Genomic DNA, 15802 nt, shown 5'->3' on the forward strand with positions numbered 1-15802 from the left:
TGTGTGTGTGTGTGTGTGTGTGTACACCACATCTTCTTTATCCATTCATCTGTTGATGGACATCTGAGCTCTTTCCATAGTTTGGCTATTGTGAATATTGCTGCTATAAACATTAGAGCTCAGGTGCCTCTTCGGATCACTACATTTTCAACTTTTTGAGGAACCTCTATGCTGTTTTCCAGAGTGGCTGCACCAGCTTGCATTCCCACCAACAGTGTAAGAGGGTGCCCCTTTCTCCGCATCCCCGCCAACATCTGTTGTTTCCTGCCTTGTTAATTTTAGCCATTCTGACTGCTGTACAGTGGTATCTCACTGTGGTTTTGGTTTGTATTTCCCTCATGCTGAGTGATGTTGAATATTTTTTCATGTGTCTATTGTCCATTTGTATGTCTTCTTTGGAGAAATGTTTGTTCATGTCTTCTGCCCATTTCTTGACTGGATTTTTTTGTTTTTTGGGTATTGAGTTTGATAAGTTCTTTATAGATTTTGGATATTAGCCCTTTATCTAATAAGACATTTGCAAATACCTTCTCCCATTCTGTCGGTTGTCTTTTGGTTTTGTTGACTGTTTCCTTTGCTGTGTAAAAGCTTTTTATCTTGATGAGGTCCCCAATTGTTCATTTTTGCCCTTGCTTCCCTTGTCTCTGGCAACGTGTCTAGCAAGAAGTTGCTACAGCTGAGGTTAGAGAGATTGCTGCCTGTGTTCTCTTTTAGAGGAAATTATTTGGCTCTTGATTTTGGAATATACAGCCTTTGCAACAAGCTCCTCCTTTTTTTTTTTTTTTTTAAGAGTTCCACAGTTCTGTGAACAAAATATTATGTGGAATCATTTTACAGATGTATTCCTTTAATGAAGTGAAGTTTGCAGGATTTTATTTTTAAATTTAAAGTTATTTGGTAGTAGAATGCCTTATATTTTTAATGTTTAAGTTGAAATTCTGAATAAATGCTTAATATTCTTCATTTTTTTCCTTAGAGCAAAAGATTGCCTAAAAGCCATAATGAAAAGGGTAAATCATAAGGTTCCTCATGTTGCTCTGCAGGCGTTAACTGTGAGTAAAAGTCAGCTTATTATTTGACCCAAATTTTAAATGTGTATTTATTTCAGTAAGTTAAGTAAGATAATATCTCAACATTTGTATATTGATTTTTATTTTAATTAATAGCTTCTTGGGGCTTGTGTGGCAAACTGTGGAAAGATATTTCATTTAGAAGTATGTTCCCGTGATTTTGCAACAGAAGTACGTGCTGTGATAAAAAATAAGGTAAATTTTAAGAAGAGAAGAAATTTAAGTCATTAAAAAGTACATATACTGTCTATCATTTTAAGTATAGCATTAATAAAGTTGTATTATGAATGAAATCACTTTTAGCTAAGTTTGAAATGAAATAAACTTCCTGTTCTAAAACTGGATGTTTTCATTTGTAGCACCAAAAACTCTTTTCCTTCCCATAGCATATATACATGTGATAATAGCTAATCTTTATTTAGAGTTAGTAAGCAGTCACTGCTCTAAGGGTTTTACATAGACTGTCCTGTTTAATGCTCTTAATAACCCTTAAAAGTTAGATTCTCTTGTCATTCCTATTTTATAAATGCAGAAGCTGAGGCTTAGAGAGAAGTTCAGTCCCAGGTCATGCAGCTAGAACGTGGCACGGCTGAAGTTCAGATCCAGGTTTCTAGAACTTCAGAGTCCAAACCAACCACTCGCCTGTACTGATTCACACTAGAGATGGCAAGCAAAGAGGACCTTTATTTTAGAGCAGGGTTGGGGGAGCTTCACAATAGGGTTTCTGTTACTGATTTCTTTGGGATAGAAACTCTGAAGCTTCTCTTGCTATTAGTGGCAAAAATCCAGGAATTTTAGTTTAGTTGATATAAAAAGCTTAATCTGATATTGAGCATAGTAAAAAAATCAGAAGAAATAACCTTAGTATAAAAGATCTGTTGTCATTATAGTAAGAGTTAGAAATTGATGTTAAAAGGGTAATTTTACAAGAAACAACTCTATCTTAAAACGAAAACAGGCATTTATCAAGCACTCACCTAGGCTAGGGATTGATTGCTGGACTTTTGTTGATGTTTGTATAATTAAAGAGAATTTTGGTGGTGATAATCTGTTAAATAATTCAAGTACTTACTTTAACCATAGTTTTATTTCTTTCTTTGCCTTGCCTTTAAAAGGCTCATCCTAAAGTATGTGAAAAACTGAAGTCTTTAATGGTGGAATGGTCAGAAGAGTTTCAGAAGGATCCTCAGTTTAGTCTAATATCTGCAACTATTAAATCAATGAAAGAAGAAGGAATTACTTTTCCTCCAGCAGGTTCTCAGGTAAGAGATTCATTTAGATCCGTGGTTGACCTTACACTATTTTGAAGGTATGTATCTTATATAAAAACTAGGCAAGGTCTGTCTTAATCATCCCTTCCCACCTTTACTCTCCAGGTGCCTGTCTGAGATAGTGCCTTATATTTAGTAGATGTTCTAATTGTTGAGTGAATTTCTTCTATATATCAGAACTTTGAGAAGTGAATCAGCTATAAATAATCTGTTTAAGGCTAGAGTCATGCAAAAGGCATAGATGTATGAGGGAGCCCTTATGTTTAAGAAATTTATAGTAAATGTTGAGGGTAGCTATATACATGGGAAAAATAACTAAATTGTAAGTGACACATACGGATGAGGGAGGGGTAACAAAGACTAGATGCCAGAAGAGAGGGGTAACTACAGACTGGGATGGTAAAGAGGTAGAATTTTTAGACTGGAATGTATTTCAGTAGATAGGAGGGAAGAGATCCTGTTGGGGAAGGAATGCCATGAACAAATTCTTAGAATTGAGAAACCTCAAGACCTGTTTGTTGAAGAGTGAATTTGCCTGGAGTGAATGGCTTACATATAGATGAGTGGAACTATAAGACTAGAAATTTATTTGAGGAGGGCGCCTGGGTGGCTCAGTTGGTTAAGCGACTGCCTTCGGCTCAGGTCATGATCCTGGAGTCCCGGGATCAAGTCCCGCATCCGGCTGCCTGCTCAGCAGGGAGTCTGCTTCTCCCTCTGACCCTCCCCCCTCTCATGCTGTCTCTCTCTCTCTCAGTCTTTCTCTCAAATAAATATTTAAAAAAATTTATTTGAAGAGGTAGGGAATAGCTTTAGTAGGACAGTAAATCCTGTTTACTGGATAGGGATAGGGTAGGGATAATGAGTCACAGAGTGGGCTATTTAAGTGTGGGAGAAGAATGCTATCTTGAGTTTTGCTTCGGTGCCTCTTGCCTTCCACTTCATATTAGGATACGGGCTAGGGAAAGAAACTAAGAGGGTGAGAAATGTATATTTTATTTTAACTTAGACTGTAGACTAAACAGACAGAAAGAATCTTTTAGAGTTGACCAGAACTAAGAGCATTTGGGGACAAAAACCTTACAAGTAATAAAAGCAAGCATTTTTCTGCTCTGTCTTCGTATGTCAAAAACCTGTGTTTAAAGAACTAGTTGATGGTTCAGAATTGTGGACGTCTCTGTCTTCTGTGCCTTTAAATTTAAACATGCCTTCCTAAGTCCTACTGTGCCTGAAGAAGCACCACTATTCAAGTACAATGAGTACTAAATGAGAGCTTAACATGTATTCCTAGAACTGCACCCGTTGTCTCTGCCCTCTCTCTTCAGTAATTACCATGGCTTCTTGCTGCCGCTTCTTGTGGAGCTTGATGCCCCTCACTGAATAAGAGACCTTGGACAGTTGAGATCAGGGAAGTACAATCAGGAGAGATTCCTATTTAAGTACTTTCTGTATGCCATGTTCTGTATCAGATACTAAGATGGATGCAAAATGTAAGCCAGTTTGTGCCCTTTGTGAATTTATAATGTTTTCTTGAAAACTCTGACGTTTTATTTTAGTATTTGAAAATTGCTACTTCAAATTTTTACAAAGAACTTCACTTTTAAAAGAAACTCGTCAGTTTTTAAAAAAATTAACATGTGCGAGTAATCATAGAGCTTGTGTTTTCTTTGAAACGGTGCCTGTGTTCATTTTACTCATACATTTACAGACTGTCTCATCTGCTGCCAAGAATGGTACATTATCGAACAAAAACAAAGAAGATGAAGACATAGCTAAAGGTAAATGCTGAAGCACGTATAATTTAGTGTTGCTTAAAACATCCTTGCCAGAACAGTTTATTTAAATAAAAATTATAAGCAAACTGGGTACACTTTTAGTATTTTACCTCAAATCTAGTAGGGTCTGAAAAGTAAGGAAAACTTGATATGATACAATATCGATTTAATTCATAATCCTTGTCAGTAATATGTTTTTAATGTCCTACCTTTGGAGAGATTTCATTTCACCTTCTCTTTAATGCCAAAGTTATGAGTCAAGCACAGAAATATGTTCACGGCTTGTCCTATATGGAAAGCTACCCATATTATAATGTCACAATCTGTTTGCTATAAAAATAATAGCTGCTGTATATGACAGACTGTGATAATAAGGAATGAGCAAAAGCTTTATTAAAAAAAAGTCATGATTTTCTGCCCTGTCCTCCCACGTCCCAAGAAAGTTAACTATTTAGCATTTAATTGGACAAATAAAATACTTCATTTATTCTTATTAATTATTACATTATTAAACTTTTAAAAAATCAGAATTAATTCTGCCTCCTTTGTTTTTTGTGTTTCAATTTTTCAAATTAGCTATTGAATTATCATTGCAAGAACAGAAGCAGCAGCATGCAGAAACAAAATCTTTATATCCATCTGCAGAAATTCAGTTAAATAATAAAGTTGCAAGGAAAGTGAGAGCTTTATATGATTTTGAAGCCGTTGAGGACAATGAACTCACCTTTAAACATGGTGAAATTATTATTGTTTTGGATGACAGGTAAGTTTTATATCTTTATTTCTGGAATATTTTGAAGTTATTAAATATATTCTTTATTTAGAATCCTGGATATTCAGGTCTTTGACTTTGGTGTATTTAAATGATAATAGAGCCTTTTCATACCTTAATTTTTTTCTTTTTTTTTTTAAAGATTCTATTTATTTATTTGACAGAGAGAGAGAGAGCTCAAGTAGGCAGAGTGGCAGGCAGAGGGAGAGGGAGAAACAGGCTTTCCGCTGAGCAGGGAGCCAGACGTGGGGCTCGATTCCAGGACCCCAGGATCATGACCTGAGCCGAAGGCAGCCGCTTAACCGACTGAGCCACCCAGGTGCCCCGAGAATTGAGAATCTCAAGCTGACTCCACGCCTAGCTCAAAGCCCAGTGCCGGGCTTGAGTTCACAACCCTGGGGCTCAAGACCTGAGCTGAAACCAAGAGTCAGATGCTTAACCAACTGAGCCACCCAGGCGCCCCAGCTATATTATCGGATAAAAGCAACCAAAAGCTATGCGCAGTTCTTCCCCAATTCTTAACTTGCTACTCTACTCTTCCTCACAATTTCTCTATCAAAGTTATAGTAAAGAATAGATCTATTGGACATCTGAAGCTAATATAATATTGTATGTCAACTGCACTTCAGCTTTTTTTTTTTTTTAACTTTTTATTTATTTATTCATGAGAGACAGAGACAGAGAGAGAGAGAGAGAGAGAGAGAGAGAGGCAGAGGGAGAAGCAGGCTCCCAAGGAGCAGGGAGCCTGATGCAGGACTCGATCCCAGGACCCTGGGACCATGACCTGAGCCGAAGGCAGACGCTTAACCATCTGAGCCACCCAGGCACCCAACTACACTTCAACTTTTAAAAAAAGGATAAATCTGTCTCTCTTGGGCCTAATTCTATTTTTTACTTTGGTTTTAAAAGAAGTTGATGAAATTTAGCAAGGGTGACACCTAACAGCTTGTTGCTGTGAACAGAGATTGCAGATGCATTTGGTATCTGTTATAAATAACTTAGTAAGGATATATTAGTCTAGTGCGTTTTTAAATGAGTAGATACACAAAATGGTTTTACTTTCCCGCAGTGAATAGTTACTAAGAAAGTGTTATGTAATAGGCTCTGTTTATATAAAAAATGAATGAGGACACAGTTCTGTCTTCTAAAGTCTAGATTAACTGGAGTTAAAATTTCTATAGATATTTGTATGGAATACAGATTGTGAATGCCATGAAAGAGGTAATGTTGGGGTCCAGTAGAGACCAGATTTGTACCAGGTACAAGCATCTGGGAAAAAAGGCTTAACCAGGGGGTTCGTTTCAGGTGAACTTTGGTTTTGATGGGATAGGAAAAATTTTGCAAGAAATTGAGAATAAGAAAAAGAGAGTCTCTTAGGCAGTCAAGAAAGTAATCGTTTTTCTTCTTTAAATTTTTTTTTTTTAAATAATTATTCGGAGTGGAACACATCCCTGAATGAGAGTAAATAAATATTAAGGTGCAGAAGTAGTTCACTAGACTGAACACAGAGTCTGAAATGTCAGGCTTCTTAGTGTAGTTTTAGTTAGAATATTTACAAAAGAACTTAGGCTTATACTTCAGGTACTCCTATACAACTAGAAAATTAAATTTGTAAAGTCAATAGAGACTAAACTACAGTATGAGTAGTTTTTGCTCTAAGATTCAAATTTTGAGTGTTTTACGTAGTGAGAAAATATTCTAAAAGAAATTGCTGTTTGGGGCGCCTGGGTGGTGCAGTTGGTTGAGCATCTGGTTCTTGATTTCAGCTCAGGTTGTGATCTTAGGTTCATGAGTTCCAGCCCCAAGTCAGGCTCTGTGCTTAGGTTGGAGTCTGCTTCAGATTCTTTCTTCTCTCCCTCTGCCCCTCCCACTCATGCACACACTCTCGCGCGCTCCCCCCCTCCCCACTGTCTCTAAAATAAATAAGTCTTTTAAAAAATAAACTAAATTGCTACTTACAAGGTAAGTAGAGTACTGATTAATGGCACAGGTACTTTATCACTTATCTTCAGCAGCGCTGTACCACCCTGTGTTTTAATAACTCAGTTCTCTTTTTCTTTTGTACCTGTTGTGCGTACCGAATGTATCCCTTGGCATCATTGATGTTCACGTGGCATTATACTCTTATTGCAGTCTAGAGGCTTGCAGTGAGTAAAGGGTTATGTTGCTGTGCTGCATGTGTATTTCCACACTTGTTTAAGCACAAAGTCATTTAACAACTTAGACTCATATAAAAGTATTTTCATTTGAGACTTAACACTGCAAAAGAGAACTTTTGTCTTTATAACTTTTAGGAGAATTCAACATGAATATGATGGAATATGTAGGTTGATTGCTGTCATTTTAATGATAGGATACCCCAATCTTAAAGTTCCATAGATATGCTCATTAACACCTGTAGGTTAAATGTTGTCATTCTGGTTGATGGATTATCACTGGCAAGATTTTTAAGCACAAATGCAAAACTTGGGTCCTAAAGTTAAATGGCAGTCTTCAGTTAAAGAGATCATCTATGTGATCCAGAATATGACTGTATTCATTGTTTTTATATTGCTGTGGAAATGAAAGCACAAAATTAAAATTTTCATATGTAGAATTTGAAGTCCCTTGAAGAGACATCGTTCTTGGACTTCAGCTTAAGAAACACAGAGCTAATAGAAAAGGCACACATTTCTTATTAACAGAATATACCAAAAAAAAAAAACCACCTTTTCACTTTGTACATTTTTAGCTTTATCTTACCACTCCTTGTTTGTTCTTTATGTACTCTTTCAAATAATCAAGTAGGATTGGCTCCCTAAATTAAAAAATAGGTATTTTAAGGAAACAACCCCCCGCAAGATTACCAAGATTTCCAGGTTTACTATTTGTATGTTTGTGGTTTTTCACATGATTATCATATCCATAAAAAAGGCATCAGTTAATCTTGAGCCGTTGTCATTACAAAAGTCAGCAAAGGGGCCCCTGGTTGGCTCATTCGGTTAAGTGTCTGGCTTGTGATTTCAGCTCAGGTCATGATCTCATGGATTGTGGTATTGAGCTCCACATCAGACTCCCTCTTAGTGGGGAGTCTGCTTGGGATTCTCTTGGAGAATCTCCCTCTCTTTCTCTCTCTCAAATAAATAAATCTTAAAAAAACAAAAGTCAGCAAATAAGTTGTTTTATTTGAGAAGTCAGTAGCCTAAAAGAGAGACTCAGGTTTTCATTTATTTTGAGACCTAATGGCAGCAGAGCAGATGTCATTTATATTTGCATAGCCCTGATTTCCTTTTCTTCCTAGCAAATGCCAGTTTAATCCAAAACCCATGTAGATTTCACATCTTCTGAGCAGCCTTTACTCTCTGTCGTTAGTTTCCAATAGTTAGAAGTTCTTTCTCTGTGCTGCTATAGCTCCTGCACATAGTAGCATTGCTCATACTGTACTGCAGTCACATCTCTACATATGTCTCTCCGGCTATATGATTCTGAAGAGGGTCAGCACTTCCTTGTGTGGGAGGAAGGGGGAAGGAGAAAACAAATCCCACAAGGTAGAGCAAGGTAACATGTTCTTAGTTGGTACAGGAGGGTTGAAAAACACTGCACTAGATTTTCATTCTTGAGGGCAGAAACTGTCTCCATTAGCTTTGTAACTTCAGTGTTTAACCTGATGTCACTTGGCCCCTCTTTGGTAGGCTTAAGTGTTAACATAAGTTTTAGCTGTATAATCAGTTAATTGATAGTAAAGTTTCTGTCTTTATCACTTTTCACTCACTTCAGCTGTGATTTATTTTTCTTACTATAAAGAGCTCTAAATATAAATGCTGCATTTAATTATTAAGCAATTTATGTAAAATTATAGTGCTGAATTGCCTTAATTTAGAAATTTAAAGTTGAACAGTACTTTATGTCATTAACATTCCAAAGAATCAACAGATTGTCCATGGAGAGAATGTAGATAGAGCTGGATTAGGGCTAGGAAGGAGTCATCATGCTTTGACATGGCATTTGGTTGTTTTGCCTACTTTTATGCTTCATCAGGGAGTTTGTAGTAGTGGTTGGGAGGGAAATGATCCTACATCCTACATTAGTAGGACCACTAGAGAAGGCTACAGATAAAATTATTGATAGGTTCAAATAAAATCCACGTATCCATTTCATAGGTTGGGTTTTCTGGTTTTTTATAACAATTCCTCTGAGTTTAGCTGTCCTTTTTAAAATGGTATGTTTAATTTAAAAAAGTGTGTAAGAGAATTTCTTATTTTATATAGACATCTGCAAACATAAGAATTGTCAATACATCAATTATTTTCTGGTTTTAAGAATTTGGGTGATATATAGCTCACATCTTTGTGGTACTTTTTAAATGAAATGATGTTTCAGAGTCCTAGGAGTTAATTCATCCTGAAGTTTCATTTTTAGGAATGTCTATTCAATAAGTCAAATTTTTGGAAAGGAATAGATGAAATTATCATTTCTAGATTCTATGATTGTCCATATAGAAGATCCAAGGGACTCAATGGACAAACTATTAAAATTGTAAGAGTTCATCAGGGTTGTTGGATACAAGCTCAACATACAAAAATCAGTGGGTACTTTAATCACAGCTATTTAGAAAATGTAATAGAAAAAAATTGCCATTCTCAGTAGTAATAAAAATTATAAATGATCTAGGGATAAATCTAATAAAGATATGTGAGGACTTTATGGAGAAAGTTACAAAATTCTTTGAAAGATATAAGGAAATATAAGTATATATAGTATGTTTATTTTTTTAAGATTTATTTGAGAGAGCGAGCACAAGTGGGAGGGGCAGAGGGAAAGGGAAAGAGAACCCCAAGCCGACTCTTTGCTGAGTGTAGAGCCCATTGCGGGTCTGGATACCAGGACCCTGAGATCATGACCTGAGCTGAAACCAAGAGTCAGAAGCTCAGCTGAATGTGCCACCCAGGCGCCCCTATGATATATTAAGTATAAATGGAGGGAGATACCATATTCATGGTGAAGAAAACTTTAATGTTGTAAAGATTTCATTTTTCCCATATTAATGAATACAGTGCATTTCTAATTAAAATCCCAGTAGGACTTATTTTCAGAGACCTTGAAAACATTTTAATTTTAACATTAATATGGAAATAATGAAAGTATGCAAGAGACGGTACTTTCCCTGCCAAGTATCAAGGCCTATTAATAAGCTGTAGTAGTAAATAAGTATATAGATAGTTCAACAGAATGGAATCCAGATCCGTCTACTCATGAACAGATAGCAGCCTGCTGTTTGAAAGATAAGATATCCTAAATCAGTAGAAAAAACAATGTACTAATCAATAAATTTTTGCCGGGAGGAATGGCTCTTTATACAGTACAAATAAAACTTTGATTCAGTTTCACATAGTACATATGATTTCATTCCAAATGAATTAAAGACTTAAACATGGGGTGGGGTGCCTGGGTGGCTCAGTCGATTAAGCCTCCAACTCTTGGTTTCTGCTTAGGTCATGATCTAAGGATTGTGAGATCGAGCTCTGTGTGTCAGGCTCCACGCTCAATGCAGAGTCTGCTTGAGATTCTCTTTCCCTCTCCCTCTGCCCCTCCCCGTGCTTGTACACACATGCACTCTCTCTCTCTCTAAAATAAATGAATAAGAAAAAAAAGAAGACTTAAACATGGGGGAGAGATAAGAAAGAAAACTGAAAACTATTACGTATAATAGAAAACAGATTTGGGAGTTTAGGGATAGAGAAAGATTTAAGAAAACTATAAACCATAAAAGAATGCTAAAATTTGATTACATGGAACAAAAAACACCATGCAGTAAAAGAAACTATAAACATATGTTAAAAGACAAGTGACAGTTTGAGAGAAGGTATTTGCATAATTCAGACAAACAGTTGCTATCCAGAATATATAAAGAACTCCTACAGATCCATGAAAAGAGATAAATAGCCCAGTGGAAAAGAAAAGTGGACAGAAAACATGAACAAGTAGTTCATAGAAGAGGCAGTCTGAATGACCGGCAAAACGTGTGGATGCTCAGGAAGTGCAAATGAGCATAGTCTTGAGATACGATATCTCTCCTGTCTGATAGCAAGTGTTGCTTGGACAGTTAACAAGCATGAGGGAAAATGACATTCTCACATGCTGCTGAGGGAAGGAAGGTGGTGCATTGCGATAAGCAGTTAAGAAGACTATTTGGCAGTATCTGGTAAAATGGAAAATGTTTTTTATCCTGAGGCCCAGCAAGTCCACATCTGTGAGTAACCTAAAGTATTATTGCTTGTGTGCCCTAGAATCTAGAATAATCATTACACCAGTCTTTATAAAGTGAAAGACTGGAAATATTTAAGTGTCCATCTGTATGGGGATAGATAAATCAAATATGCTGTATTCGGGTGATGAGTCTTTAAAAGGGATAAACAAGATATGAAAACACATATAAAATATAAAAATCTATAATGATTTATATATATATATATACATATATATATAAAGTTTGCCATAGGTGTATGTAAACAAAAATACACTCACAGGAAGGCTACATACCAGCTTTATGGTAATGGTTTGGTAGGTTGGATGTGGGGTTGGGACTTGGGGTTGTTAATAATTTTTTTTTTTAAAGCCCCAAGTCAGCTATGACTTGTTAATTGGTTTTAAATTTAAATATGGGAATGTGGATGTTTGCTTTATCTGTGCTTTTCTATATCTTTTATTAAGAACTGCTTTTAAATATAGTTGGATATGAATTAGTATTTTCAGAGTAGGCTAAATTTAATTTTTATTTTAATTCCTCTTGCTGCTAATGTACTTGAAATGTAGAGGAACAAATGACATTTTTGTACTGTATTTTCAGTGATGCCAATTGGTGGAAAGGAGAAAATCACAGAGGAATAGGACTCTTCCCATCTAATTTTGTAACAACTAATTTAAACATAGAGTCTGAGGCAGGTAAGTTAAATTTTAGGGAAGATTAAATCTGTTAGTTTTTTACACTTGAGTTTTATGGTTCAGTTTTGTTATTTTTTTATTGTTTTTTTTTAAGTAATTTCTGTGCCCAACATGGGGCTCGAACTCATGACCCTGAGATCAAGAGTCACATGCTCTGCCGACTGAACCAGGCAGGTGCCCTGGTTCAATTTTGAATATAAAGTAGATTGGCATTTTACTCTGTTTTAAATTATTTATAGACAATACAGTTTAATTTCTTACCAAATTAAAGGGTTAACTTATTCCAAGTCAGTTCCAAGAATTAATTTTTTTATCATTTTATTTTAAACTCTGAGAATTAATGTGCATAGTTACATATAAGGCATAAAACAATCTGATGACCATGCAGATATTTAATTCAACCAATTATGGTTTAAGAGGCAGTCCCTCTCGTGCTCTCATTCTCTCTCTCTCAAATAAATAAAATCTTTAAAAAAAAAAATGAATCTTCGGTATAAAGAATATTGGTTTTATTCATCACTGAACCACAGTATCGAAGGGCGTAGGTGGCGGGGTGGTTGGCTGGTTGACAAGTGCCAAGTGTGATTACAAGGGTTAGGAGTACTCCTAAATTTTAAATTTTTCCTCACCTTGATTTGATCCTAGGGAACTTGAAGCAATAATAAAACAGTATAATTAAGACAGTGGGTTCCTGCTTCAGATCTTCTGCTGTCAGCCATGCAGAGAAGGCTTCCATTTGTTATGCAGGCAGAAAGGTGGGGGTTGCTGAGTGTAAAGAACAGCTAATAGTATTACTAACGATGCTCATGATCAGAAATTAATACAGTTCAGTGGTGTTTGAGTATTCATTTATCAGGTATTTCGCAAAGTCTTTGGCTTGCACTATTTCATTTAATCCTCATAACTTGAGATAGGTTCTTCTGTTACCCCATTTTACAGATAAGGAAACTGAGGCTGAGGGTTTATGTGGCTAGTAGGTGATAGAGCCATGATTCTAAAGTCAGCCAGTCTGCTCTTAGATGTACCTATACTGACTCACTGCAGGACATGTCAGTGCTAGTTTGTATTATCGGTGTTAGAGAAAAAACTTAAATTGTGAAAGCTCTGTGCATTGTGGGGAACATCATCTTTGTATGGGCGGACTGAGGCATCCAGTTAAAGTAAACTTGAGAGACTTAAAGACTGAGTACTTTGCCAGTATTTATACTTTTTATTCCTCCAAACTGACTCTAAGTAGTTGTGAAAATTGGTGACGCTGTTTTTAATAACTTTGTAAGACCATGCTCAGGGGATCCTTTATAGAAATTACCCCTTGGGATAGGCTAGAGCGCCTGAGCTGTGGTTTTAAAAGTAAAAACTATTCTGGCTTTTCAGTATATCCTCATGTGATGTTGAGCTCTGTTTCTTAGGACCTGTTTGAAAGTTAGCCACATATTTGAAGTAAGTGGCTAACTGTTGGGACTTAAAAATCCTTTGGTTATAGAGATTTTTTTTTTTCCTGAGGGGTGTACATTTTATTGGAAACCTTAAGTACTTTTTAGACAGAACACGATGTCTTCATTCAAGGCTCTCACGTGGCCTTGAGCGCAACAGATTTTTGGATTAGAGGCAAGGTAGATTTTTATTGTAATTTTATTTTTTATCAAAATTTACTTTATTAAAATATAGTACATTACAGCAACACGCGAGTGAACATTAAATTGTTTTCTGGTTATGTACCTTTATAAATTATCTTTCAACCTTCTCTTTTTGAAAGGTGGGTTTTTTTTTTTTTGTTTTCTGTTGCTTTAAAACTATTATCAAAGTTAGATTGAAATTGAGTATTTTTTTTTCATTTTGAAGATGAAATCGAGTATTTTTTTGTTCATTTGGGAAATACATTTTTTTTAAGATTTTTTATTTATTTATTTGACAGAGAGAGACACAGCGAGAGAGGGAACACAAACAGGGAGTGGGAGAGGGAGAAGCAGGCTTCCTGCTGAGCAGGGAGCCCGATGTGGGGCTGGATCCCAGGACCCCAGGATCATGACCTGAGCCGAAGGCAGACGCTTAACGACTGAGCCACCCAGGCGCCCTTGGGAAATACATTTTTATAGCAAGGAAAGTGTAGAAGGAGCTCATGTATTTAACTCTGAATTTAGCTGTTCAGATTACACTCTGCTGTCTTGTATATTCACCCTAGTGGTAACACTCAGTTTTCCAGAAAATACCTATAATGACAGTTCCCGTTAATATTGCTCACTTGTTCCACTAGAAGGTAAGTTCCATCAAGGCAGAGATTCTTGCAGTTTTATTCACTGATGTATTTCCAATGCCTGGCACATAGTAAGGGCTAATAAATGTTTGTGGTATGAATGAATGAACATATGTAATAACGTATATTAATTGTGAAATGTGATGACTAAAGGGTTTCCTTTTTTTTCTTATGGATAATCACAGGCTACTTACATATTAGTGACTAAAATACCAAAGTAAATGCTGAGGAACTTAAAGTTTACTTTGTTTCCATAGCAGCTGTGGACAAATTGAATGTAATTGATGATGAGGAGGAGGAAATTAAGAAATCAGAGCCTGAGCCTGTTTATATAGATGAGGTAGAGTTTTTCTTTTGTTTAATAGTTAAACTATCAATACTTTTAAAATCTATTATCCTTGAGAATGCTTGGAAAGAGTAATTTTTATGGTCATTGAAATGAAAGCTTTTGAGTTTCTAAGTGTCCATTTACTTTTTTAGGATAAGATGGATAGAGCCCTGCAGGTACTCCAGAGTATAGATCCAACAGATTCAAAACCAGACTCCCAAGACCTCTTGGATTTAGAAGGTACTTAGTGAGCCTTAGAGATTACTTTAATGTCATTTAATATTTTAGCTATTTATAATGTCTAAAATGTCTTCTGCCTTGTGTTTGCTTCTAGAAATTAAAGATCTCTGGTGGGAAACAGACTAGTGTAATAAAATAGTAAACACATAACTTGGAAGATGTTATAAACCTGCCTATCATGTTCAAGAAGGAAGTCTTTATTTTTCTGTAAGCCCACTAGTGATATTGGCTGAAGAGAGTTGCAATCCAAAAAAGGACAGAATTAAGAATAAGAGCATATTAAGTTAATTGAGTCAAAGTGTTAGAAATTTTTATTTTTCTTATAATTCTCTTGTATCATGATTTTAAAGGGCAAAATTATACATGATTGGTGTTAACTTTGTAATGTAGTCATTTGTTGCATACTGATGTGTCCTTTTAATCCCCAAGAAATTTGAAACAAATGTTTTTTTGCCTTTTTTTAATCCTTTGGGAGAAAAATCTCTGATAAATGGATAAATCTTAAATCTTTTTATAGAAGAAACTGGTTATGAATATAGGATACTATGCTATTCATTTTATCAGTGTTTACATTAGGAAATAACACAAAATATTTAATTTTAAAGTGGCTTAGGTCCTTGAAAAATGTTCATATGTAATCTGTACACAATTATATATTTTATATACTGTGACTCAAGTTCATTTACTTAGCTAATAATAGTTTTCTAGGTTTTGTGATAGCTCCAGATTCACAGTCATAAACTTAGTACTTAAGAGAACATGGTCGGATTTCTCTTTTGATTTTGATTTTGCCTTTGGTCACAGATACTAATATTGGTGCTGACTAGTATTAAAATTAGGTCTCTTATAGTCCTTTCTCTAACATAAACCTCATTTTCTTTGTATTATGCGTGGTGTTGTATATCAGTGTGCTCCATTGTTAAAAATTGTTGAAATTGATTTGAACTGGTTTAAGTTTCAAGGTTCAAAATTATTTTTGAATTTACAGATATCTGCCAACAGATGGGCCCAATGATAGATGAAAAACTTGAAGAGATTGATAGGTGAGATTCTTTGTGCAGGAATAACAAGTATAGTTTTCTTTCTTTCTTTCTTTCTTTTTCTTTCTTTCTTTCTTTCTTTCTTTCTCTTTCTTTCTTTCTTTCTTTCTTTCTTTCTTTCTTTCTTTCTTTCT

General features: G+C 35.6%; 1 protein-coding gene across 3 annotated transcripts in view; it reads left to right on the top strand.

Annotated features, from left to right (window-relative positions):
- Positions 1-15802, top strand: part of STAM2 (signal transducing adaptor molecule 2) — a 48757-nt gene that overhangs the window by 21259 nt on the left and 11696 nt on the right. Inside the window, exons 3-11 of one of the 3 annotated variants that reach the window (XM_025855937.2) lie at positions 977-1052; positions 1167-1265; positions 2186-2332; positions 4047-4116; positions 4690-4876; positions 11712-11806; positions 14318-14400; positions 14541-14628; positions 15617-15671. In XM_025855937.2, the coding sequence (XP_025711722.1) occupies positions 977-1052; positions 1167-1265; positions 2186-2332; positions 4047-4116; positions 4690-4876; positions 11712-11806; positions 14318-14400; positions 14541-14628; positions 15617-15671 (900 nt within the window). The remainder of the gene's footprint in view (positions 1-976; positions 1053-1166; positions 1266-2185; positions 2333-4046; positions 4117-4689; positions 4877-11711; positions 11807-14317; positions 14401-14540; positions 14629-15616; positions 15672-15802) is intronic. The other 2 variants (XM_025855945.2, XM_025855954.2) reach the window with 2 other exon arrangements.

The sequence above is a fragment of the Callorhinus ursinus genome, unplaced genomic scaffold, assembly GCF_003265705.2.
Source record: "Callorhinus ursinus isolate GAN/ISIS: 27379988/994484 unplaced genomic scaffold, GSC_fseal_2.0 scaffold2, whole genome shotgun sequence".
Classification (NCBI taxonomy): domain Eukaryota; kingdom Metazoa; phylum Chordata; class Mammalia; order Carnivora; family Otariidae; genus Callorhinus; species Callorhinus ursinus.